General features: G+C 41.8%; 2 protein-coding genes across 5 annotated transcripts in view; one reads left to right on the top strand and one right to left on the bottom strand.

Moving 5' to 3' along the window:
* The window catches only part of jmjd7 (jumonji domain containing 7), a 28,459-nt gene that overhangs the window by 1,584 nt on the left and 1,550 nt on the right, over positions 1-25,325 (top strand). The gene's annotated exons all lie outside the window — the stretch shown is intronic.
* The window catches only part of LOC115413890 (uncharacterized), a 25,538-nt gene continuing 240 nt past the window's right edge, over positions 28-25,325 (bottom strand). The window contains exons 2-14 of one of the 4 annotated variants that reach the window (XR_003934522.1): positions 22,184-22,790; positions 14,113-14,315; positions 13,771-14,038; positions 13,612-13,689; positions 13,318-13,479; positions 13,086-13,232; positions 12,472-12,714; positions 10,291-10,428; positions 5,326-5,578; positions 4,859-5,134; positions 940-1,371; positions 411-842; positions 28-372 (exon numbers count right to left, since the gene is read on the bottom strand). Coding sequence is in view for 3 of the 4 variants with exons in the window: in XM_030127022.1 (XP_029982882.1) it covers positions 490-842; positions 940-1,371; positions 4,859-5,134; positions 5,326-5,578; positions 10,291-10,428; positions 12,472-12,714; positions 13,086-13,232; positions 13,318-13,479; positions 13,612-13,689; positions 13,771-14,038; positions 14,113-14,315; positions 22,184-22,693 (3,063 nt within the window). In the remaining variant the exon portion in view is untranslated. Of the gene's footprint in view, positions 843-939; positions 1,372-4,858; positions 5,135-5,325; positions 5,579-10,290; positions 10,429-12,471; positions 12,715-13,085; positions 13,233-13,317; positions 13,480-13,611; positions 13,690-13,770; positions 14,039-14,112; positions 14,316-22,183; positions 23,025-25,325 lie in introns of those variants that run through there. The other 3 variants (XM_030127024.1, XM_030127022.1, XM_030127023.1) reach the window with 3 other exon arrangements.

Genomic DNA, 25,325 nt, shown 5'->3' with positions numbered 1-25,325 from the left:
CTGCCACTGAGCACGCTCACAAGCACCTGAGCACCGCACCGCCACTGAGCACGCTCACAAGCATCTGAGCACAGTACTGCACCGACACTGAGCACGTTCACAAGCACCTGGGCTGTGATTGGACAGCTGTTTTAACACGTGGTGGCAGACGGACGATGTTCTGTCAAAATACTGTCAAGTTTGTTTCCTGAAACCAGAACCAGAACCGGTCCATCTGAGATGTGACTGGGTTCAGATGATAAAACAGAACCAGAACCAAACAGAAGCAGAACCCTGCTCCAAACTTTTATTTTTCTGCAGCTCTAACACTGACAGTTTTACAAAAATACCAGACATTTGACAACAGAAACACGGTCCAGCTTCAGTCTGAAAAAGGACCAGATGGGATCCGGTCCAGCTTCAGTCTGAAACGGGACCAGATGGGATCCAATCTCGGGTTTGGTCTTGACTTCAGACCTGGTTCTGTCATAACTGGACCCATCCAGGGTCTCAGAGGATCTGGTCCCTGCGTCGGTCCAGGTCCTGGCTCAGAGTCCACATGGTCCGGCCCATCTTGTCGGGGGTTTGGACTCGGGAGTCATAGGTGAACCTGTTGAAGCCTTGGTGTCCTCGTCCTGGTCTGAAGGAGAACAGGTGGTCCGCTCTGAACTCGGACACAAACCGGTCCACGTCCTCCCTCCACCTGCAGGTCGAGGTCTTCAATCGGGTCAGGTAGCGGGTCAGGGTGGGGGATCTGGACGAGGAGAAGAACCGGTCCAGGTGCTGGGCCTGAGGTCCGGCTAGCTGAGCGCTCTGGTCTACCTGCGCAGGTCTGAAGCTGCCTTTACCGAACTCGATGGCACCTGAACCCAAACAACACAGTCACAAGTTGGACCAACCAGAACCAGAACCTAAACCTGGTCTGTGCTGGTGGTGGAGGTTCAGATCCCACTTCCTGACCTTTGAACTCATTGACCATTAGCTCCGTCATCAGGTCCAGGCTCACGTTTCCTCCTGCTGTTCCTTGAGGATTCACGACCCGGTTCCACTTCAGGTCCTGCCTCACCCGGGCCGGGTAGAACCCCTCCATCCCTGTGGACACGGTTACCATGACAACAGCCTTGGGTTTCAGGTGATCAATCAGACGTTTGAGTTTGAACTTACCTGTGAGCATCTGGTGGTAGCTGCGGAACAGTCCCAGGTGGTTCCGGGTCCAGAGCAGAACCAGGTCTGTCCGGCAGAAGTCCGTCATGGACTCCCCGTCCCCCTCCTGGATGGCGTCCCGTCGGGTCATGTGATACAGCCCCTCCCACACCACAGCCTTCGTGTAGTTCAACAGGAAGTCGTCGCCTTCGGACGCCCTCGAGCAGGCGTCGGAACAGAACCAGGAAGCTGAGGAGACACCGATGGACCAATCAGATCCTCCCATTTGGACCAATCAGATCCTCCCATTCAGACACATGGTCTAATGTCCTGCCTGCAGGGGGCCACCGCTGTCTGCTGGGTGCTACGGGGTTCTGCTGGGTTCTACCCTAAAACTATCTAAGAATTACTCAAAAACCACCTAAAAATCACACAAAAATTACCCAGAAACCACCTAAAAATCAAAACCTACCCAAAAACCACCCAAAAAACTACCCAAAAAACACCTAAAGATCACCCAAAAATTACCCAAAAACCACCCAAAAATCACCCTAAAAAACACCTAAAAATCACCCAAAAAACCCCCCACCTAAAAACCGCCCAAAAATTCCCCAAAACCACCTATAAATTACTCAAAAATCACCTAAAATTAATCAAAAACCACCCAAAAACCACCCAAAAAACCATGTAAAATCACACAAAAATTACCCAAAAAACAACTAAAAATCACCCAAAAACCACCCATAAATTACTCAAAACCCACCTAAAAATCACCCAAAAATTATCCAAAAATCACCTAAAAACCACCCAACAAAACACCTAAAAACCATTCAAAAATCACCCAAAAAATCACCCTAAAACCACCTAAAAACCACCCAAAAAACCACCCAACATTTAGTCTGTAAGTAATGACAACTTCAAATTTTAGTGCAAAAAATAACATTAAATTATGAAATTATTTACATTTACAAACTATCCTGTAACAATATAATGTGAATAACCTGAACAAATATGAACAACCAGAAATGTCTAAAGAAAATTCAGCACAATTTGAACTTTTTTCTTCCTGTTCCTCAGTGTTTAGTGTCTTTGTAGATCTGATCCATAATGCACATGTAGAAATTAAAGCTGCAAGCAGCATTGGGCGGGACCTCGCACCGGGCGATCCGCCTCCCACGCGATCCGCCCCCCCGCGTGATCCGCCTCCCCTGCGATCCGCCTCCCGTGACCCTCCACACCTCAGCTCCACTCAAACCTCTCCGTCCCCATACCAGTTCCCATCCTTTAGTGTCTATCCTCCTTACATCTGTACAGAACACCAGCGACCCTCTGCTGAAGCCACCATCACCTTTAAAATGAGACTTTTATTTTGGAAACCCTACTGTGTGTATGTGTATTTGTTTTGTATGTGAGAGAAAGAATCAGTTTGAAAAATGAATTGAAGTTGTATGAATAAGTGAGTATAAAAGTGATGATTTATCACATTTAAGGCATTTATTTTGGAAAAACCCTATTGTGTGAGCATGTGTGTCTGTGAGAAAGAGTACTTTTGAATGAAGAAACATTGTACAAACAGTTGAGCGTTTGGTCATAAAAATAAAAAGAAGTTATGCAATAGACATTTTGTATTATTCTTAATTGGGGTTTTATTTTGAAAAAATGTACTCCGTGTACTTTTGAATGTGTGCAAAATTTCCAATATCCACAATACAATGCAATAAAACCTGTTTTAAAAAGAAATAAAAAATAAAAAATTTTGGATTGCCTGGGACTTGAACTAGGGTCCTTCTGCTCCACAGTCAGCTACATGAACCACTGCACTACAGAGAGACATGTTAAAAATGCACCTGCAAGACTTTTATAGGGATTTTGCCATTGTGAAAAGTGAAACTAAACTTAGTCTTTAAAAAATCGCCATAATTCCATAACCGTAGGTCGTATCTGAAAAATTCTTTCACTTTTGGATTCTGCAGACTTGTGGGAATTTAATGAGGTATTTTTTTTTTTTTAAAAGTGTGAAATGAATAAGCAGTAATTGCAGAAACGTAGAGTAACTTTCAAAGGCAGATTGCCAACTTCCTGTTGGAGTTAGCTCATGAGTGTCAGTGTATGATTTGTGGGGCTCAATCAGACCAACATTTTGGCATTTGTTTCATGTTTCTGTGACATTCCTACTGGCCGCTAGGGCAGATTTTGTGAGTTTTTTAGTACATAGGTGGCGCTACAGAGTCCATTTTGGTACCCAAGGGGTTAATTTTGATATTGAATCAAAGTGTTCACCAGCCATGACATACATGGCAAATTTGGTGAGTTTTGGAGCATGTTAAGGGAGTCAAATGGCAGTCTAAAGAGGAAAAAGTATGAAAATAAACAAATTGTTATAAATCAATAACCGTAAATCCTATCTCAAAAATTTTTGCATGTGAACATTGTGGTGAGTCCCATGAACGCGTAGATATGTCACATGTGGGGAAAAACTGCAAAGTGAAAAATGACTTCCAAACATCGCAACTTTGCAGGCTTGTAAAAAAAAAACTAAGACAGTTAAGACTAAGCTACGAGACCACTTTTGTGCAGAGGGATCACTCTATCTTTTGGTGCTATTTAGAAGTCAATAGGACAAACGGTGTCATCGGAGTTAGTTTTGAAAATTTTATTTTGAAAGGCATATTGCAAACTTCCTGTTTGAGTTAGGTCATCACTGTCAGCATATCATTTTTAGTGCTTCATCCAACAAATATTTTGGCACTGGTTCCATGTCTCTACGACATTCCTACTGGCCACTAGGGCAGTTACCGTTTTTTTTCACATAGGTGGCGCTAGAGAGCCCATTTTGGCACCTATGGGGTTTCTTTTTTCATTTTATCAAATTTTTCACCAGGCCTGACATGTGTGCCAAATTTGGTGAGTTTTGGAGCATGTTTAGGGGGTCAAAATCCAGTTGAAAGAGACGGAAGTATAATAATAATAATAATAATAATATAAAAACGAACGAATAACAATAGGGCCTTGCTTGCAGGCAAGGCCTCTCACTGTGTGAGAGGGCCTTACCTTTCGGCTCGGTCCCTAATGATAAGTTGAGGCAGAATATTGTTAAAATTGCACTGTTTTTTCTTAAGAAATTTCAGTTTTTTTCAGGTTATTCACATCTTTTTTGTTTGGATAGTTTATAACAGTAAGTATTTTCATAATTTAATGGGGGTTTTTGCACTAAAACACAGAAAAAAATTTGGAGTTGTCATTATTTATTGGTTATTCTGTTATTATTTTACCGGTTCCAACCCAGTTCAGATCAAATCGGGCTGAATGTGGAACCTGAAAGAACATGAGTTTGAGAGCCCTGCTTTAGTGGGTTGGGTTTCAGATGCTGAGGGGCGTCAACCTTGAATCAGATGTTAGTGGCTGAGTTCACAGGAACCTAGATCTGCTCCTGGATTTGACCCCTGACGTTTGACATGAAACGTTCATGATCCCCATTAAGGTTCTGACTTTATAATGAGTCAATACTGAACCCAAACACAGACTTTTGTGTGTCCATGTTGGACCTACTGGGTCTGATGCTGCCCTTGTCTCATGTGGAGTTCCTCAGGGCTCCGTCCTCGTCCCTCTTCTCTTCTGTCTTTATGTCCACCGGGTCAGTTATCCGTAAATGTCTCATTCAACCGACGACACTAAAATTTATGTAACAGGAAAACATGTACTTGGCTAACTGGATTCAGGGCGGTTCTGGACTCACCGGTTTGGGAGTGGTCCTGTTCTTGCGGGCTCAGACAGTCCCTGTGGTACCACTGGTGTCTCCGGCAGCGGTCCATCTGTCCACACTGGACCATCTGTCCTCCTCTCCGCTCTTTACAGTGACAGTAGATGTAGGACCCGTCCTCTCTGCATCCCGGACTACAGAACCAGTCCTCCATCAGGTCCAGTCCGGTCCGAGTCTGGGCACAGGTCTGATGGAACCAGATTCCGGGACACACGTTACTGCAGCACCGGATCAGCTGATCACCGGGACGATCTGGACCGACACGAAAAAGAGAACGTCAAGAACCGAACCGGAACCATCACAGGATGAAGTGGGTTTCAACAGAACTAGAACAGAACCAGGTTCAAACATCAGCATCCTCTAAACATCTTGTTTCTGTCGGACGTGTGGACCTGGACACACGTGGTCCTGGTTTGGACCTGGGTTCTGGTCTTGGTTCGTACCTCGTCTGCAGTAACAGAACGGGTAGACGTTCTTCTGCTGCTGTCCATCATCATCAGTCGCCGCGGTGGCGGCGGTGTTTACATCCTCCTGAGGCGGAGCCATCCAGACCAGATCCACCAGTCTGTGAGCCAGATCCCCCAGGCACCGCATCTGGTCCTCCACCTCCGACGGGAACCCAGAGGGACGCTGGTGCACCGAGTCCAGGTCCAGCTGGGTCACGGCGAACAGTGTCACGTAGGCGGCGGTTACGAACTGTACGAGAAGAAACATGATCGACGACACACAAACAACGGGCTGTGTATCGGCAAGAATCTGACGATACAATACAAATCACAATATGATATATCATGATGCCGTTAAAAAGGCTATTTTTTTGTTTGTTTCTTTTTTTTTTTTTAAATGATTATTTCCTGGAAGAATTGAATTACACCAGAAATCTGCACAAATATTAAACACATTTTTATTTGATCCCAACAGGATCTAATGCTAAATCACAAAATGTTCCTGTGTTCAAACTGAAATTCTGTTTTACAGACGTTACAGTTTAAGATCCTGTTCAAATGTTTATATTCTGTTAGTTCAGAATAGGGATGTAACGATTACCAGTATAACGACAAACTGCGGTAAAATTGCAGACAGTTAGTATTAGAGCTGCAACCGATTAATCGATTAGGTGCTTGAAGCGAATGCAAAAACTCACGATTCAATTAATTGATTTGAATTGATTGAAGGGAAATATTCTATTGCAGTTTTCCAGAACTGAAGCTTCTTTGTGTGTCACAGTAAGCGTCCGTGTGAAACACAACAGTTTAACAGCAAAGAAATGAAGGAAACAAATTTGATTCAGGAGAATTGTGGTCGACTGATTTTTTTGGATCACTTTGAGTTGATTAATCAGTTGCAGCTCTAGGTAGAATTACCCTTTAAATTCTAATTATCATGATAACCGTGTTTGATTACCGCACTTTTTTTTGAAAAAAACCCTATGTAAAGATCTGCTTTTATGTCAAATATTTGAGTATAGTTTTAATTTATTACAATTTTAATTTTATATGCCTAATATTTGGAACCTATATTCACTTTTAAAGTCTTTGAAAAGGTTCGTTAAGCATCTGTGTGTTATTTATGCAATAAAGTATATACATTTCTCAAATCGGACTTTATATTTTTTTTCAGTTTTTATCCTTTTATGTTGATATAGTAGGTTAAAGTGAAAAAAACAGAGACATTTTGTGAACCATCTGTGGCACCGTGGTCTTATCAAATGTCTGCAGAAAAAGGGGTTAGCCCCCAAAGACATTCATGCTGACATGGTTGCTATAGGGGATGATGCTACAGCTTTATCAACTGTGCAAAACTGGGAAGCTGAATTCAAGAGGGGTAGGGAGAACGAGGGAGGGGTGAAAAGCAAGCATTTTCATGAAATGTCTATAGTACTACTTTTCAAAGTCCTAAATTATTTATCCAGTGTGGGTTTATCTGGAAGGAAACCATGCAGTTAGTATCAGGAAAGGTTGAATTTAATGTATGCCAAGTTTCATTGGTGTGCAATAACTCCTTCTTAGTCAGGCTATGAACTTTTCAGCCCCCCCCTCGTATTGTATATAAAGGCAAAAGGAAAAGGACTGAAAAGCGGCCCAAATAGGCTTAATATAGGGTTAATATTTGAATGTTTCTGCCAAGAGAAGGTACATAGTGCCTATTATTAGGCCCGAGCCCAGACATACATGTCGGCGAGGGCCTATTAAAACCGCATGGTTCCGTTATTATTATTATTATTATTATTATTATTCTGTCACCGCTTTGCATGCAAATTTGACCCCCTGAACGTTAACGAAAAGTCAATTTTATTTGACCAAAAATTCAAGCCAAGCGAAAATGAATTTTTTGTGAAGTCGCCAAAAAAAAATTTCGCAAAATGACTCAGTGGCGCCCTCTCAAAAATCAAAATGCATTACGCGGATGGAAGCCCTCCCCAAGTTTTTTTCATCGTACAAACATGAAACTTGGTACAGACATAGCCCATGGTAAGACAAGTAAAAAATTACATTATGGCCCCACCCTAAACCCAACAGGAAGTCGGCCATATTGGGTGGAAGTGTGGACCTCTAAAATCCCACCCCTCATACTGTCATCATCTCCTCCTAGGGTTTACATCCAATTTGGACCAAACTGGGTGAAAATCACCTACACACATGTGTGATCAAAAGTTATCACCTACATTTTTGATCAGATGTTGGGCGTGGCTGTGATGACCTCACAAATAAGCGGCCATTTTTAGAAGTATAGAAGTGTGGATATCTCGCACACAGAGTGTCAGATTGAGTTGGACCCAATGTAACATTTGTGCGGAATGACAACCTGAACACGATGATATGTCACTCATATAGGTCGATCATAAAATGGCTCTCTCACGCCCCCTACAGTTTTTTTAATGGGAGTCAAAAAATTTTTTGACATAGGAACAAGAAATTTGGCACACACATCCGTCATGCCAAACTGAACCAAAAAGCCAATGAGGACACACCCCTATTTACAATCGTGTTGCCGTGACAACACCAAAACTTTTCCATTCAAATGAATGGGGTTTTTCCACAAGGACACTATTACTGAAAAACTCGTTGTGTTCCACTAATGGTACACAGACTGAAAATTACACTGTGGAAAAGGAGAATTTTCCAGGAAGAAGAATTTTATTAATATTGAAAAATGACTTTGCCACGCCCCCTCAAAATATGAAAATACATTGCGCAGATGGGAACCCACCCAAAAAAAATTTAAACGTAGAAAGATGAAACTAGGTCCAGACATAGCCCATGGTAGGACAAGTAAAAAATTACCTTATGGCCCCGCCCTAAACCCAACAGGAAGTCGGCCATATTGGGTGGAAATCTATACCTCTAAATTCCCACCCCTCATACTTTCATCATCTCCTCCTAGGGTTTACATCCACTTTAGACCAAACTTGGTGAAAATCACCTACACACGTGTGTGATCAAAAGTTATCACCTACATTTTTGATCACATGTTGGGCGTGGCTGTGATGACTTCACAACAAAGCGGCCATTTTTAGAAGTATAAAAGTGTGTATATCTCGCACATACAGTGTCAGATTGAGTTGGATCCAATGTAACATTTGTGCGGAATGACAACCTGAACACGATGATATGTCACTCGTATAGTTGGATTGTAAAATAGCTCTCTGATGCCCCCTACAGTTTTTGAATGGAAGTGAATTTTTTTTTTTGACATGTGAGAAAGAAATTTGGCACACACATCCCTCACTACAGAATGAACCAGAAACCCAATGAGGACACACCCCTATTTACAATCGTGTTGCCATGACAACACCAAAACTGTTCCATTCAAATGAATGGGTTTTTGCCACAAGGACGCTATTGCTGAAAAACTGTTAGTGTTCCACTAATGGTACAAAAACTGAAAATTACAGTGTGGAAAAGTAGAATTTTCCAGCAAGAAGAATTTTCAAAATATTGAAAAATCACTTGGCCACGCCCCCCTCAAAATATGAAAATACATTGTGCGGATGGGAACCCACCCAAAAATAATTTCAACATAGAAACATGAAACTAGGTCCAGACATAGCCTATGGTAGGACAAGTAAAAAATTACATTATGGCCCCACCCTAAACCCAACAGGAAGTCTGCCATATTGGGTGGAAGTGTGGACCTCTAAAATCCCACCCCTCATACTTTCATCATCTCCTCCTAGGGTTTACATCCAATTTGGACCAAACTGGGTGAAAATCCCCTACACACATGTGTGATCAAAAGTTATCACCTGCATTTTCGGTCAAATGTTGGGCGTGGCTGTGATGACCTCACAACAAAGCAGCCATTTTTAGAAGTATAAAAATCTGTATATCTCACACACAGTGTTAGATTGAGTTGGACCCAATGTAACATTTGTGTGGAATGACAACCTGAACAAGATGATATGGAACTCGTAGAGTTGGATCGTAACATGGCTCTCTGGCGCCCCCTACCGTTTTTGAATGGAAGTGAAAAAGCATTTCTGACATAGGCAAAAGAAATTTGGCACACACATCCCTCATGCCAAACTGAACCAAAAAGCCAATGAGGACACACCCCTATTTACAATTGTGTTGCCATGACAACACCAAAACTGTGCCATAGAAAAGAATGGGGTTTTGTCATAATCCCATCCCTCATATTTTCATCATCTCCTCCTAGGGTTTACAACCAATTTGGACCAAACTGGGTGAAAATCACCTACACACATGTGCGATCAAAAGTTATCACCTACAGTTTTTGATCAAATGTTGGGCGTGGCTGTGATGAGCTCGAGATTGAGCGGTCATTGTCAGAAGTATAAAACTGTGCTTATCTTGCAGAATGCCAGATCGAGCCCAAGATACAGGTTCCTCTCGCTGTCGGTGGCCTCGGCGGTTGCGTGGGGAGGCGGTCGCGTGGGAGGGCGAGGGCCTTAACACCGCTTGCGGTTTTAATTTAATTTTATTTTTAAATACAACTTGGTTCAATTATTTCCGTGTGTATAAGTACTTTTTGAACATTTTGAGCACAATTTCAACAATATCGCGATAATAATGATAACCATGATAAATTTGGTCACAATAACGGTGATATGAAATTTTCATATCATTACATCCCTAGTTCAGAACTAACATCGGAACATTATTTTAGTTCAATCCCAACAAAGGAACTAACATTATTTAATAAAAGAGTGTTAAATAATAATAAATAAAATAGAAACAAAAAAGAAAATCAAAAAAACAAAAATGAACCTCCACAATATCTGCATTTGAATAAATACCTAAATATATCCATACAGTACTTTTTAATATCCATACAGTATTGTGAAATGAAATATCGTGGTATATTGCAGAACCCATATTTTCTTACACCTCTACAAATGACACAAACTGAACTGACATGTGACCACAACAGCGTCTGAAACTCACCGTAATGAAATCCCAGGTGTTGAGGAAATGGTCTTTGGCGGCGGCGTTGAACGTCTGGAACTGGAACAGAGACAGGATGTGCTGCAGAGATCCTCGAGACGGTTCTGATGTGTCCTTCAGCAGCAGCTTCAGCATCTCCTGAAACACCATCAGAAGCAAATCACACTGATCTGATGAAACCCTGTCATATGTCAGACCAGTTCTAATGGTGTTCGCTGTGTTCTACGGACACATTTTCAGCCTTTCGCACCATTTGATCGCATGTCAATGTACACCAACATCTCTGCTTCACATACCCCTGACCCCTAATCCTTAACTCTAACTAGGGCTGTGTATTGGCAAGAATCTGGTGATACAATACAAATCACAATACTAGGATCACAATACGATATATCGCGATATATCACGATACTGTTAACAAGGCAATATTTTTTGTTTTGCTTCTTTTTTTAAAAGATTATTTCCTGGAAAAACTTACAGTACAGCATTTGGATAAATAAAGTTTTACTATATGGCTATACTGGTACAAAAAAAACACTCAAATAAATAAAACAAACAAACAAATAAATAAAGTTTTGCAGACATTACACTTTCAGATCCTGCTTAAATGTTCGTACTCTATTGCGAAAAGAATACATAGTGTTCAGTAGGGGTGCTAGAAAATATCGGTTCTGCAATATATTGCGATATTTCATTTCACAATACTGTATTGATATTAAAAAGTACTGTATCGATATTTTGAGGTGTTTAGTCAAATGCAGATATGGCGGAGGTTTATTTTTGTTTTTTGTTTTTCTTGATTGTTTATATTTTATTTATTATTATTTAACACTGTTTTATTAAATAATTGTTATTTTAATCATCCTAAGAGCACTTTTTACTGTCTGAGGGGCAGATGATAATTCCTTTGGAAACAAGGAGAATTAGAAAAATGTAGTGATATAGCATTAGATCCTGTCCTGAAATAAAAAAAGTGTTTAGTATTTGTGCAGATTTCTGGTATAATTCAATTCTTCCAGGAAATAATCATTTTAAAAATGAAACAAACAAAAAATTGCCTTTTTAATAGTATTGTGATATATCGTATCGTGATCCTAGTATTGTGATTTGTATCGTATCACCAGATTCTTGTCAACACACAGCCCTAGTGTTCAGTCCCTGAATCATCCGACATCATAACATTATTTTTGTGCATTCCCAATAAAAAAACAAACATCTGCCTCTTTCAGACAGTAGAAAGTGCTTTTAGGATGATTGAATTATCCATTATTTAACAAAACAACGTTATCAGTTTAAAAAAACTACATGTATGACCTGCAGTATCAAAATCGTACTTTTGTCGTACACAAACAACAGAACCAAATACCCATGAGAATATAGAAATAAGAGTTTGAAAAACTAAAACGAACCTCCAAAATATCTGCATTTGAATAAATACCCAAAAATATTGATACAGTACTTTTTAATATCGATACAGTATCATGAAATGAAATATCATGATATACTGCAGAACTGATATTTTCTTACAGCCCTGACTCTAACCTCTAAGTGTGTGGTATTTTAAGTGGCGTTAACATACGCACAGAAAGCTAATAATACGAACAGATAACACACCAGCTAAAAATGGCGTATTACTTGGGCTGTTAGAAAACATCAGTTCTGCAATATATTGCGATACTTCATTTCACAATACTGTATCGATATTAAAAAGTACTGTATCGATATTTTTTGGTATTTATTCAAATGCAGACATGGCAGAGGTTTATTTTTGTTTTGGTTTTTTTTATATTTTATTTATTATTATTTAACATTGTTTTATTAAATAATGTTAGTTCCTTTGTTGGGATTGAACTAAAATACTGTTCTGATGTTACTTCTGAACTAATAGAATATGAACATTTGAACAGGATCTTAAACTGTAATGTCTGTAAAACAGAATTTCAGTTTGAACACAGGAACATTTTGTGATATAGCATTAGATCCTGCTGGGATAAAAAAAAATTGCTTTTTTAACAGTATCATGAAATATCGTATTGTGATCCTAGTATTGTGATTTGTATTGTATCTCCAGATTCTTGCCGATACACAGCCCTAGTGTTACGCAATTCCTGACTTCACGTTGAGTAAACAGAGATGTGAGTTTGAGACCCGACGGTGTCCGTCTGTTTTAATGGTCCTAACCTCGTGGAACAGCTGTTCTCTCTGAAACTCGGGTGGAACCTCAATCAGCCCGTCAGCCTTGGCCCCAGTAGGCGGGGGGTCACATGTTCCGTTGGCGTGTTCGGGTCGGTCTCGGTCCAGTCCATCTCCACAGTACAGCAGGTGAAACGGTTTCTGGTACAGTTCAGGTACGTAGTCCTTCAGTCCCAAGGCTGCACTGACAGACTCCTCTGAGGGGTCTGGTACAACGGCCCCCAGACTCACCTGGACAGGTGAACAGATTCAGACTGAGACTGAGGGGAGGGGCACAGGTGTGTTCAGATATGTTCAGGTGTGTTCAGGTATGTGTTCAGGTATGTGTTCACGTATGTGTTCAGGTGTGCGTTCAGGTGTTAAGGTGCGTTCAGGTGTGTTTAGGTGTGTGTTCAGATGTGTGTTCAGGTGTGTTCCGGTGTACTGGTGTGTTCAGGTGTGTGTTCAGGTGCATTCAGGTGTGTGTTCAGGTGTGTGTTCAGGTGCATTCAGGTGTGTGTTCAGGTGCATTCAGGTGTGCGTTCAGGTGTATGTTCAGGTGTGTTCAGGTGTATGTTCAGGTGTGTTCAGGTACGTTCAGGTGTGCGTTCAGGTGCTCTCACAGTGGTGCTCTTCTCCTTCATCAGTCTGCTGTACAGGTGAGGCGTGTGTCTCTCCACCTGCATCCTCAGTTTCTTCAGGGCTGTCAGCTGATCTACGATGATCCGCATCACCATGGTTTTCATTCGCTGTCGCAGGCGTTCGTATGTCTGACACACACACATAGACAGGTCAAGGTGATGAAGTGTGTGTGCGTCCACCTGCTCTACGTACTGGCCTCAGGTGTCCCTTTACCTGTCTGGATGGCAGGACGCTGGACGGCGACACCTGTGCCGCCCTCACCTGGACTCCTCTGACCGCTCGGAAGTTCACCCGACTCTGGTGAGCGAATCGAAACGCCCAGGTGACCACAGAGTGAGGACGCTGGGACGGGTCAGTTCTGAACGGAGATGGAACCTGGAGGACGGGACGGGTCAATCAGCACATGACTGGACAGACCGGTGTGGTCAGAGGGCAGTGTGGTCAGAGGTCAGTGTGGTCAGTGGTGTTCAGTGTGGTCAGAGGTCGGTGTGGTCAGTGGTCACTCACCCTCACTCTACTCCAGCTGAAGGCATACCCTGTTGCCTTTTTGGACTCTTCACTGCACTGATGGATCCGCCCACTGAGCTGAACAGAACCAGAACCACTAGGTCAGAACCAACACCCATCAGCTGCAGGTCTGTCCTGCGCTGGTGTCGGCATCCTCACCTGGATCTGGTCCTTCCAGGTCCTCACCTGTCCCTGGTGGTCCTGGTGGACTCTGTGGGCCTGGGTCCTGGAGCTGGACTTACACTGAGACAGACCCAGGCCGTTGAGGACATTGAAGACCTTCAGAGGACAGCGGTGACGCAGCAGCTCCACCCCCAGCGCCGTCTGGACCAAGCCCGCCCTGCGGCTCCCCGTGTACAGAGGGACGGACAGCAGGACGGAGAGTCTGCGGTCCAGCATCTGCCCGACCTCCGACTCCGTCAGGCGCCTGCAACCACAACCACAACCAGAACCAGATGGTCTTGTTTGGACTCGTTTGGACGTGGAGTTGCCATGACCAACCTGGACCGTCTCCCGGTGCAGTCGCTGTAGCTCTGCTTCCTGATCCTGTTGGTGGGTGGGAACATGGACCTGAGACAGGCCACAGTCAGAGGAGCCTTGGACTCCGCCCAGGAAGTAGTCTGATCCCAGCGGAACTCTGATTGGCTGTCGGTGCTGAACGGTTTCCTGTACGGTCCGTCCATGTCCCTCAGCATCTGGACACGCTGAGAGAAAATCCGGTTCAGATTCAGAAAACTTTATTTATCCCTTATGGGCAATTCATTTGCAACTAACCACAGACATCAGCCTACATCAAAAGTGCAATGTGACAAACCAGTGCAAAAATACAAAATTAATAAATCAGTGCACAAATACAGGATTATTGAGAGCAAGTACGAATAAATGCATTTAAATAATCAGCAATAAATAATCAATAAATACCAGTGCAGACTAAAAGACCCTATTGGTTCCGCTAATATTAAAAAAAAAAAAAAATCATGTAAAATGACTAATATGGCTTCTGCCAGAGTTTAAAAGTGTGATAGCTGAAAGAATAAAAGATTTTGAATATCTGTTGGTTCTCCTCTGAGGAGTGTGGTAACGCCAGCCTGAAGGCATCAAGGCAAACTTCTGACGCAACACATGGTGAGGATCCCTGATGATGGACTGTGCTTTTCTCATCACCTGAAGCTCCTGAAGCTCCCAACATCAGATAACATGAGAGACAGACACGGACAGTGGTCTGGTGTATGGACATGGGTCTGGTCTGTGTACACGGGTCTGTGGACACAGGTCTGGTCTGTGGACATGGGTCTGTGGATGCAGGTCTGGTCTGTGGACATGGGTCTGTGGACAAAGGTCTGGTCTGTGGACATGGGTCTGTGGACAAAGGTCTGGTCTGTGGACATGGGTCTGTGAACACAGGTCTGGTCTGTGAACATGGCCTTGGACGCAGGTCTGATCTGTGGACATGGGTCTGTGGACAAAGGTCTGATCTGTGGACATGGGTCTGTGGACAAAGGTCTGGTCTGTGGACATGGGTCTGTGGACAAAGGTCTGGTCTGTGGACATGGGTCTGTGGACACGGGTCTGGTCTGTGGACATGGCCTTGGATGCAGGTCTGGTCTGTGGACATGGGTCTGTGGACAAAGGTCTGGTCTGTGGACATGGGTCTGTGGACACGGGTCTGTGGACGCAGGTCTGGTCAGTGGACATGGGTCTGTAGACACCTGTCTGGTCTGTGGACTTGGGTCTGTGGACTTGGGTCTGGTCTGTGAACACGGGTCTGTGGACACAGTTCTGGTCTGTGGACACAGTTCTAGTCTGTGGACACAGGTCTGGTCCGTGGACACAGGTCTGGGGATGCAGGTCTGGTCAGTGGACATGGGTCTGTGGACACGGGTCTGTGGACACAGGTCTGGTCTGTTGACATGGGTCTGTGGACACAGTTCTGGTCAGTGGACATGGGTCTGTGGACACGGGTCTGGTCTGTGGACACAGGTCTGGTCTGTGGACACGGGTCTGTGGACACAGTTCTGGTCTGTGGACACAGGTCTGGGGATGCATGTCTGGTCAGTGGACATGGGTCTGTGGACACGGGTCCGTGGACACAGGTCTGGTCTGTGGACATGGGCCTGTGGACACAGGTCTGGTCTGTGGGCATGGGTCTGTGGACACAGGTCTGGTCCGTGAACATGGGTCTGTAGACACAGGTCTGGTCTGTAGACACAGGTCTGGTCTGTGGACACGGGTCTGGTCTGTGGACACAGGTCTGGTCCGTGAACATGGGTCTGTGGACACAGGTCTGGTCCGTGAACATGGGTCTGTAGACACAGGTCTGGTCTGTGGACACGGGTCTGGTCTGTGGACAGGGGTCTGTGGACACAGGTAGTTGTAGTACTGTACTGTAGTATTACTTTTAATATTTGGGGTATTTACTTGAAAGTCTTGTCGTCGTGGTATTTGTGTCCTCTGCGACTGTTGAACAGACTGAGTACCACATTAAGATATCGGCTAAAATTTTCTTTAGGGGGTCAAATGAGTGGCCATTTTTGTCAAAAAAAGTTGTAAGAAATGCATAGAACTGTGTTGAAATAATGCTAATACATTTGTGCACAGACTACTGATATTATTTGACAGTGGAAGCTATATTTTCAGAAATATTGGATTTTGAATAGCACGTGTATGTGAAAACTTTTGCTGGTGGACGGACGTGACATTACCCATGATGATCTGGTCAGTACCAGTACTTTATTAGTAATAAACTTATATACTTACTATTGCTATTTATCCTCTTATTCATAAATGTTAGTATTGTGAATCTAAAACAATAACAGCCGACACAAAAACACAAAATGTGTCAGTGGACGGATGTGACATGGTTGTTCTGGATCCCATCATACTGATGCTCGGCAGCCATGTCACCGTTTCCAGAAATGATCCCTGTGCAAAAACTAATATCATAATTATTTATTGTATAGTTTATCATCATATTAAAGAGTAAACAATATAGAATTGTTATTTCTTTATAAAAATGCTTATTATTAGAAAACTGTTGATTTAAAAAGTGACGTGTGACATTCTTAATGTATGTATTCAAATAACATAAGCAGGATGGATCAGCACCATACTCCATATTGCAACCTGTAAAAATAAAACGTGATATGTAGGATAGAATCTTGTAAGAAAAATTGGGGAATCTAAAAGAAGAAAATATTTGTTTTTCAGGTAAATTAAGTTAAATATAACTTGGCCATTTGTGACATGAAAATATAGCATTAATTGTGATGAAATTGGACATTTTTGACCTGAAAACAGTTCATATGACCATCAACATGTTGCAAGAGAACTGAAATCCTGTAAATTTGCATAACTTGCATTTACCAACACAAAGTTCCTTTGGGGATTCACTTATATTGATTTCTTATGCACAAAGACATAAATAAGACCTCTAAGCAAATTTTAGCCGACATGGTATATATATATATATATATATATATATATATATACACACACACAGGGTGGGGAAGCAAAATTTACAATATTTTGAGGCAGGGATTGAAAGACAGTGTATGACCAATTAGTTTATTGAAAGTCATGAGAATTTATTTGCCACAAGAAAATTTACATAACAGAAAATGTTTTTATTCTGTGTGTCCTCCTTCTTTCTCAATAACTGCCTTCACACGCTTCCTGAAACTTGCGCAAGTGTTCCTCAAATATTCGGGTGACAACTTCTCCCATTCTTCTTTAATAATATCTTCCAGACTTTCTCGTAATAGTTTTGCTCATAGTCATTCTCTTCTTTCCATTATAAACAGTCTTTATGGACACTCCAACTATTTTTGAAATCTCCTTTGGTGTGACGAGTGCATTCAGCAAATCACACACTCTTTGATGTTTGCTTTCCTGATTACTCATATGGGCAAAAGTTTCTGAAAAGGTATGGATAATAGTGTTAGGTATGATTATGACATCAATATATGTTTGGTTTCAAAACAATTGACGTAGTGCCTGCTGAGAAAAAACAACTAAATGTTCATTGTAAATTTTGCTTCCCCACCCTGTGTGTGTGTGTGTGTGTGTGTGTGTGTGTGTGTGTGTGTGTGTGTGTGTGTATATATATATATATATATATATATATATAAAAATATAGTATACAAGGTGCTTGTAGTAGTACTTGTATATGTAAGCAATTGTAGTACGTCTATAGAGGGTATGCACGTGACGTCACCGTTAGCGGAAGTCACCACGGTTCTGTCCACAGAGTGGCAGAAAGAGGGAGATGAGTGACAGTGTTGGCTTCAATACCGTCCAAACTAAAGAACAATATTTAATAAAAAATGGGGAAGAGCTGTTGTGAGATTGATTGTATGAACAGGTTTGAAAAGCAGTCGGAGCTATTGCTTTACTGGCACTGAAAGCCAAAGAAAAGAGAAGTAGATGGATCCACAAATCCAGGAAACCAAACCTAGATTGGTGGACACTGTTTCTTGTCACGTAACATTAATTTATGCTGTATTTTTGGGTAAAATCATACATTAAATTATGTATTGTTTTGGCTAACGTTACTTCTTAGTAAAGCTCTTGGTTTCATGATCAGATCTTTCATGGTTTTTGTCTTCACTTTGTGATTCTGAACCTTGTGTTCTATATGATTTGTGAACTAACTTAAATCAAGGCTAACCCAGTTTTTCAAATACGGGGGTAGTGGAGCATAAAGCTACGACGGAGTATTAGGGCTACATAAAAAAATAAAAACACTAAGAGTATAAAGTCATAAAATATCGATATAAAACCTGTAATTTTATGATAATAAAGTCGAATACAAAAAGAATCACAATGTTATGAGAATCAAGTCGTAGTTATAAAAAAACTCATAAAATGTCATTCATTTATGGGATTAAAGTCATCATATTCTGACAATAAAACCATTTTACAAGAGTAATATCGTAATTTAAAAACAGGTGGGATAAATATAATTTGCAAGAATAAAGTTGTACCCTGCTTGTACAAAGGAGTAGTATCTGTGTTGTGTAAAGTACTTGATATTAACTAGACGTAAATATCCTCAGTACCAGTAGATCATGCATATACTCACTGGGGTCAGTACACTGTCTACTGTAAATGGACTTTGGATCAGTTGGTTCTCTGCCTAGTTTTGGACCCTGGTTGTCAGTAATGACAGGGTTCTCACTAGGATTTTTTCACAGCGTAGGGGCACCATGTACGCAGGCGCGCGCTGCGTACATGGCGCAAGTTTTGTAGGGGGGTCCGGGGGCATCCTTCCCCGGAAAATTTTGAAATTTATAACTCTCTGAAACACTATTTCCTGCATTTTGAGGGGCAAATTTTAAGGAACGAAGCCAAAAAATGATGCAATATTACCCTTGCGTTTGGCGTTGCTCCTACACTTTGACGCAGACATGATCGTGGAAAAATATTCACTTGCACGAACTTGGGGATAATTGGGGTGGCACTCACACTACACACACAGGCTAAATTTTAGATATAATTTTCCACGGGTGATCGGTCCGTTTAAATAAGATAAATTGATTGAAGTCTCATTGTCAGCTGTTTCTTGAGAAACCTGTTATCTATCTGCCGACCTAGCCGCTATACACACAAGCAGGGGCAGAATACACACACAAAAAACCTACTGCTACGCTGGTTGAAAGACAGCATCGCGAGTCAAATCTCAGCGTCAGGGCCCCCAGGGACAGCATCGGGGGCCCCGACGGTCAATGACGCGAGCGAGAACCCTGAATGATGAAACCATATATATTTGTTTCAGGTAAAAATAGCGATGATACGTACACTGGATGTCCAGATATCCGATTTCGCGCCACATGTCAATGTTCGTGGACCACTTTTTCTTTGGTAGCTCGCACAGATCCATGTCCAGTCCAGTTGTCCTTAATTAGGGACCGAGCCGAAAGGTAAGGCCCTCTCAGCCGAAAGGTAAGGCCCTCTCACACAGTGAGAGGCCTTGCCTGCAAGCAAGGCCCTATTGTTATTCGTTCGTTTTTATATTATTATTATTTTTCCGTGACGCTTTAAACTGGATTTTGACCCCCTAAACGTGCTCGAAAACTCACCAAATTTGGCACACATGTCAGGCCTGGCGAAAAATTTGATAAAATGTAAAAATTAACCCCATAGGTGCCCAAATGGCCTCTCTAGCGCCACCTATGTGAAAAAACACCATAAAAGCCGTAGTGGCCAGTAGGAATGTCGTAGAGACATGAAACATATGCCAAAATGTTGGTTGGAACATGCTCTAAAAATGTTACGCTGACACTTATGACCTATCTGCAACAGGAAGTTCGCAATGTGCCTTTCAAAATAAAATTTTTAAAACTAACTCCGATGACACCGTTTGTCGTATTGACTTCTAAATAGCGCCAAAAGATAGAGTCAACCCTCCTCAAAAAAGTGATCTCGTACTTTTTCCAGAACTGTCTTAGTATTTTTTTTTATAAGCCCGCAAAGTTGCGATGTTTGGAACTCATTTTTCACTTTGGAGTTTTTCTCCACATGTGACATATCTACGCGTTCACGGGACTCAGCACAACGCTCCCATGCAAAAATTTTTGAGATACGATCTACGATTATTGATTTATAACAATTTGTTTATTTTCATACTTATTTTATTTTAAACTGCCGTTTGACCCCCTTAACATGCTCCAAAACTCACCAAATTTGCCATGTATGTCATGGCTGGTGAACACTTTGAGTCAATATCAAAATTAACCCCTTTGGGTGCCAAAATGGACTCTGTAGCTCCACCTATGTACTAAAAAACACACAAAATCTGCCCTAGCGGCCAGTAGGAATGTCACAGGAACATGAAACAAATGCCAAAATGTTGGTCTGATTGAGCCGACAAATCATACACTTACACTCATGAGCTAACTCCAACAGGAAGTTGGCAATCTGCCTTTGAAAGTTACTCTACGTTTCTGCAATTACTGCTTATTCATTACAGACTTTTGACAAAAAAGTTATACCTCATTAAATTCCCACAAGTCTGCAGAATCCAAAAGTGAAAGAATTTTTCCGATACGACCTACGGTTATGGAATTATGGCGATTTTTTGAAGACTGTTTACTTTCACTTTTCATAATGACAGAGTCCCTATAAAACTCTTCCTGGTGCACATTAGTAAGTGTCTGTCTGTAGTGCAGTGGTTCATGTAGTTGCCTATGGAACAAGAGGTCCCAGGCAATCCAGATTTTTTTTTTTTTTTTTCTCCATTTTAAAACAGATTTTACTGCATTGTATTTTGGATAGTGGAAATTTTGCACACATTCAAAAGTACACGGAGTACATTTTTTCAAAATAAAACCCCAATTACCAATAATACAAAATTTCTATTACATAACTTCTTTTCATTTTTATGATCAAACGCTCAACTGTTTGTACAATGTTTCTTCATTCAAAAGTACTTTCTCACAGACACACATGCTCACACAATAGGGTTTTTCCAAAATAAAAGCCTTAAATGTGGTAAATCATCACTTTAATGCTCAATTATTCATACAATTTCAATTCATTTTTCAAACTGATTCTTTCTCTCACATACAAAACAAATGCACATACACACAGTAGGGTTTCCAAAATAAAAGTCTCATTTTAAAGGTGATGGTGGTTTCAGTAGAGGGTCGCTGGTGTTCTGTACAGATGTAAGGAGGACAGACACTAAAGGATGGGAACTGGTATGGGGACGGAGAGGTGTGAGTGGAGCTGAGGTGTGGACGGTCACGGGAGGCGGATCGTGGGGGAGGCGGAACGCCCGGTGCGAGGTCCCGCCCAATGCTGCTTGCAGCTTTAATTTAATTTAATATTTCACATTTTCCCGGTCTCGCTGTGTTTACTGCTATACTCCGTCATGTTGAGCAGGTTGGTTTTTGCCACTCAGTCTGACTTGGAGGGGCGTGGCCCTGGGGGGAAGTGATGTATGTGCATACCCTCTATAGTACTTTTGGGTAGTATTCTTGGGTGTTTTACCACCTTGTACTGTTTGTAGTACTGTCTGTAGCACTGTAGTACTGTTTGTTGTACTTTTGGGTAGTTTTCGTGGGTGTTGTACCTCCTTGTACTGTAGTACTTTTCTGGTAGTATTCTTGGGTGTTTTACCTCCTTGTACTGTAGTACTGTCTGAAGTAATGTCTGTAGTACTTTCTCTTTCTGGGTAGTATTGTTGGGTGTTGTACCCTCAATGTACTTAAGTACTGTGTGTAGTACTTTTGGGTGTTGTACCTCCTTGTTGATGATAGTACTGTCTATAGTACTACTACAGTACTGTAGTACTGTTTATAGTACTTTTGGGTCATATTCTTGGGTGTTGTACCTCCTTGTTGATGATAGTACTGTCTATACTACTGTAGTAGTACTATTGACAGTAGTACTTTTTGGGTAGTACTTTGAGTGTCGTACCTCCTTGTACTGTAGTACTTTTGGGTATTATTCTTGGGTGTTGTACCTCCTTGTACTGTAGTAGTGTTTGTAGTATTTTTGGGTGTTGTACCTCCTTGTACTGTAGTACTATAGTGCTGTAGTACTTTTTGGGTAGTACTTTTGGGTGCTGTACCTCCTTGTTAATGATCCCGGAACAGACCCGGATCAGGCTCTTCTTGAACCCCGGGACCTGGAGCATCCTCCTCAGACCCGAACCGAACCGCCTCCTGCTCAGACGGTCACAGGCCTCGGACACGGTTCCGATCCGGGGTCTGCCCCGAGGACGAGCCCGGGTCTGAGACGGACCGGGCCCGGGGCTCCGAGCCGGGTCCGGGGCGGTGTAGTCGTGTTCCGCCAGCGGACTGAAGGGTCCGGATCTCTTAAACTCCGGTCCGTCCTGAGGCTCCGGGGTTCCGGTACCCGGCTTCAGTAGTTCCGGACATACCCGCCGTTTTCCGCGTCTCTTGGTCCTCGTGAAGACGAAGCGGACGCATGCGTAACAGAGGAAGGCGTCCTCGTGCCTCAGGTGGGGGAACAGGAGGCTCGCGCTCCGCGGGTCCACCACCGACAGGAGGGACTTCCGGCGGTAGCCTTTAGCCTGGCGCGGTATGGGAGCGGAGCAGTGAGAACACCGCGGATCCATGCTAACACCCGCACTGTAACGGACACAGCGAACCGGAAACACCGACCTGACACTCACACCGACCGAATGGTTAAACACTGAAGTCCCGTGAAGTGATACTGCGGTCAAGCCAGCTGACTCTCCTTTTTGCGAAGTCAAGCCAGCCGCTCCAACATTTCAAGTGCTCCCGTATTACAGACTTTACAGCAAATACACGGAGGTGGTCGAGAAAGTCCGGGCTAGGATGCTACAGCGTGGACCATCTTCCGGTTTTCAAAATAAAATGTGGGTTATTGATGGGCATAAACAGACGGGTCAGTGTGATTCTTCACTGGTTTTTAATCATTATATCGTCCGCGGTGACTTGCCGTACGTGTTTGCTGGCAGCGGTGATTCAGGATACACGCCAGACCCTTTGAACAAATTAAAACATTTTGCTTTCATCTGTTCAATAAATGTTTATCTTGTATTGAACTAAAATGCTAACATTTACAATATTAATTTCATTAAAAATAAGGAAATTATTCAAATGTAACAAAAAGAAGTGTAACTCAACTAGCCCATGTAGTGCTATGATCCTGCACTGATTTTGAGTCAGTAGGTCACATGACCTGGAAGCTGTTGTGCTAAAATGCTAATATTTACACTAAAAAAATCATTAAAAATAGCAACAGTGTTAAAATGTCACAAAAATGACTGTAACTCGTTCAGCCAGTACAGTACTACAATCCTGCAGTGACTTTGGGTCAATAGGTCACATGACCTGGAAGCTATTGAGCTAAAATGCCAATATTTATATTAAAAAATTTCTTGAAAATAGCAACAGTGTTAAAAAGTCACTAAAATGACCGTAACTCATTCAGCCAATGCCGTACTACAATCCTGCAGTGATTTTGGGTCAATAGCTCACATGACCTGGAAGCTATTGAGTTAAAATACTAATATTTATATTTTTAAAAAATCATTAAATAGCAACAGTGTTAAAACGTCACAAAAATGACCACAACTCATTCAGCCAGTACCGTACTACAATCCTGCAGTGATTTTGAGTCAATAGGTCACATGACCTGGAAGCTATTGAGCTAAAATGCTAATATTTACTCTAAAAAATCATTAAAAATAGCAAGTGTTAAAACATCACAAAAATTACCGTAACTCAACATTTTAGCTCAATAGCTTCCAAGTCATGTGACCTATTGACTCAAAATCACTGCAGGATTGTAGCAGTGCACTGACTGAATGAGTTCGGGTCATTTTTAGTGATGTTTTAACACTGTTGCTATTTTTAAGAAATTTTTTAATATAAATATTAGCATTTTAGCTCAATAGCTTCCAGGTCATGTGACCTGTTGACCCGAAATCACTGCAAGATTGTAGTACCGCATTGGCTGAAAGAGTTACGGTCCTTTTTGTGATGTTGTAACACTTGCTATTTTTAATGATTTTTTTAATGTAAATATTAGTATTTTAGCTGAATAGCTTCAAGGTCATGTGACCTATTGACCCAAAATCACTGCAGGATTGTAGTACGGCATTTGCTGAACGAGTTATGCTCATTTTTGTGACGTTTTAACACTGTTACTATTTATAAGAAATTTTTTTAACATAAATATTAGCATTTTAGCTCAATAGCTTCCAGGTCATGTGACCTATTGACCCAAAATCACTGCAAGATTGTAGTATGGCATTTGCTGAACGAGTTATGGTCATTTTTGTGATGTTTTAGAACTGTTGATATTTCTGAGGAATTTTTTAGTGTAAATATTAGCATTTTAGCTCAATAGCTTCCAGGTCATGTGACCTATTGACCCAAAATCACTGCAGGATTGTAGTACGGTACTGGCTGAAAGAGTTACGGTCATTTTTGTGATGTTTTAACACTGTTGCTATTTTTAATGATTTTTTAAAAAGTAAATATTAGCATTTTAGCTCAATAGCTTCCAGGTCATGTGACCTATTGACTCAAAATCACTGCAGGATCGTAGTACGGTACTGGCTGAACGAGTTACGGTCATTTGTGACGTTTTAACACTTGCTATTTTTAAGAAATTTTTTAACATAAATACTAGCATTTTAGCTGAATAGCTTCCAGGTCATGTGACCTATTGACCCAAAATCACTGCAAGATTGTTGTACGGCATTTGCTGAACGAGTTACGGTCATTTTCGTGATGTTTAACACTGTTACTATTTTTAATGATTTTTTAAAAAATGTAAATATTAGCATTTTAGCTCAATAGCTTCCAGGTCATGTGATCTATTGACCCAGTATCACTGCAAGATCGTAGTACAGTACTGGCTGAAAGAGTTACAGTTCTTTTTGTGACATTTTAACACTGTTGCTATTTTTAATGAAATTAATATTGTAAATGTTAGCATTTTAGTTCAATACAAGATAAACATTTATTGAACAGATGGAAACAAAATGTTTTAGTTTGTTCAAAGGGTCTGGGGTGTATCCTGAATCACCGCTGCCAGCAAACACATACGGCAAGTCACCGCGGACGATATAATGATTAAAAACCAGTGAAGAATCACACTGACCCGTCTGTTTATGCCCATCAATAACCCACATTTTATTTTGAAAACCGGAAGATGGTCCACGCTGTAGCATCCTAGCGCACTCTCTCAACCACCTCCATGTATTTGCCGTA

Source organism: Sphaeramia orbicularis, chromosome 22, assembly GCF_902148855.1.
Source record: "Sphaeramia orbicularis chromosome 22, fSphaOr1.1, whole genome shotgun sequence".
Lineage (NCBI taxonomy): Eukaryota > Metazoa > Chordata > Actinopteri > Kurtiformes > Apogonidae > Sphaeramia > Sphaeramia orbicularis.
Note: the sequence above shows the minus strand (reverse complement) of the source record. Positions and strands in the feature narration are given on the sequence as shown.